The sequence below is a fragment of the Drosophila arizonae genome, chromosome 5, assembly GCF_054131065.1.
Source record: "Drosophila arizonae isolate 15081-1271.41 chromosome 5, UAZ_ARI_1.0, whole genome shotgun sequence".
Classification (NCBI taxonomy): Eukaryota; Metazoa; Arthropoda; class Insecta; order Diptera; family Drosophilidae; genus Drosophila; species Drosophila arizonae.
This window is the reverse complement of record NC_142925.1, coordinates 21,248,998-21,250,840: the sequence shown is the minus strand read 5'-3', so window position 1 is coordinate 21,250,840 and position 1,843 is coordinate 21,248,998. Positions and strand designations below refer to the sequence as shown.

The 1,843-nt window shown below is 30.3% G+C and overlaps 1 protein-coding gene across 1 annotated transcript; it reads left to right on the top strand.

The window, feature by feature from the left end:
* Positions 1-868: 868 nt before the first annotated feature.
* LOC108615163 (uncharacterized) lies at positions 869-1,518 on the top strand. The gene has a single exon (XM_018009471.2). The coding sequence runs from the start codon at positions 1,197-1,199 to the stop codon at positions 1,425-1,427; it is 231 nt and encodes a 76-aa protein (XP_017864960.1). The 5' UTR covers positions 869-1,196; the 3' UTR covers positions 1,428-1,518.
* The last annotated feature ends 325 nt before the right edge of the window (positions 1,519-1,843 follow it).

Here is a 1,843-nt window from a genome sequence, read left to right as displayed (position 1 = left end):
ATTCGCAGTTATTATTTATATATGTTTTTCAATTTGCCAATAAAAGCGAAAATGTGTCAAAAAGTGCCGCCTGCTGCCATTTGATAAAACATTTTATGTGAGTTCTTTGGTAGATCTTTGCGTATTGCAACCGCAAAGCTAAAAGTTTCTTCAGTTTTCTTCTCTTTCTTTCGTTTTTTTTTTAGCAGCAGTTTTGACAAGGGTTCGACTGGGTGGGGCGAGTGGTGGCATTGTGGGTTGCTGGTTCACCCATTCACCGTAATTTGTGTGTACTTTATTTCCACTTGCCGTTTATCTATAGCCCAAACCATATTACTCATACGCACTGTTGCACGCGAGGCACCGAACAGTGGTGGAGATAGCAGTAAATGTTTAAATCATAAATTTATAAAAAATATATAAATACAATTATGGGAATGTACCTAATTTCAGATTGGCTAAAATCATAGCACGTATACGCACTGTTGCACTTTATTTTCTAGTATGAAAGTGGGTATACGATTAATTCAATAATGACTAAATAAGATAAATGTAAATTATAATTTTGAGCATTCATATTTTTAAAATACTATATAATATGTTTTTTTTTTTTTTTTTATTATTTAACTCTAAATATTAATTTTCAGTTTAATTCATACTGTGTAATGAGTAGATTAAACAATAAAAAAAAAATATGAAATAAAATTGGTATATAATATTAATTTTTAATAATTGGAATATTTATATAATATTTTTGAGCTTTCTGAAAACAAAAAAAATTTAAAAATAAAAATCTTTAATACAAATTTAACTTTTTTTGAGTAACTTAAAAGTGAAATTATTAGATTAAAATAAATAAAAATGGTCTTTTTTTAAACATTTTACAAATCTAAGTCTGAATCTGAATAATTTAATTTAAATTAATGGAAATCATAATAAGTAGTTTCCTTCATTTCTATTTAAATTGCCACACGGTGCCTTATGTCTCTAATTTTCCGACACTTACACAAAACTGTTTTATTATCAGAGCTCATTGATCAAATGCCTGAAGCTTATGATAAAATAAAAAAATATGTATTCAGTGCGAAAATTGTACCCAAAACAAACTGTCTGCGAAATAGAATTTTAGTTTAAAACGAGTCATTGCGACGCACAACATAACATTTATTCAATTAAATTAGTTGCTCACTCGCCGGAGTCAAACGACAAATAAGATCATGTACAACCCGGGCTACCAAGTGGATGTCATCGATCCATTCTATCCACCGCCAGTCGAAGTCGTCGAGGTCGTGCCGCAACCAGCCTACACGCAGCCAACTGTAGTTGTCACACAGCCCCAAACGATCTATGTGGAGGAGAACAATGGACCCACAAGAGAGCAAATGGAATGCTGCCTGCTGCTAGGCGCCTGTTGTGTGGCGGAAGAGGCCGGCTGTGTTATATTATAACGTTCCATTTCCTTATGAAATTTCAAAATTTGTGTAATATGAAGAGTGTTTAAGAAAAATGTGTGTGAATAAATTATAGTCGAAAAGTGAAGTTGGTTTGTTTTTACTGTTTTTAATACTCAATTAAAGCGGTGACTAAAAATCTTAAATAATCTTACTGACCAGTATTAATATAAGTAAGACCTATACTACTTGTACATATGTTGTAAAACAAAGCTATTAGCTATTAACGAATTAATATTTATATCAGCAGAAAAGAATAAAATCGTAGATTTTTATAATATATGTTACAAAATATATTCGAGAAGTTATAATAATAATAGTGATAGTAAAAATAAACATATATTCAGAAGTACAAATCAATAAACTCTTGAATATTAAATAAATAGAATTTTCTTCCAAGCATTTCCCCTAAG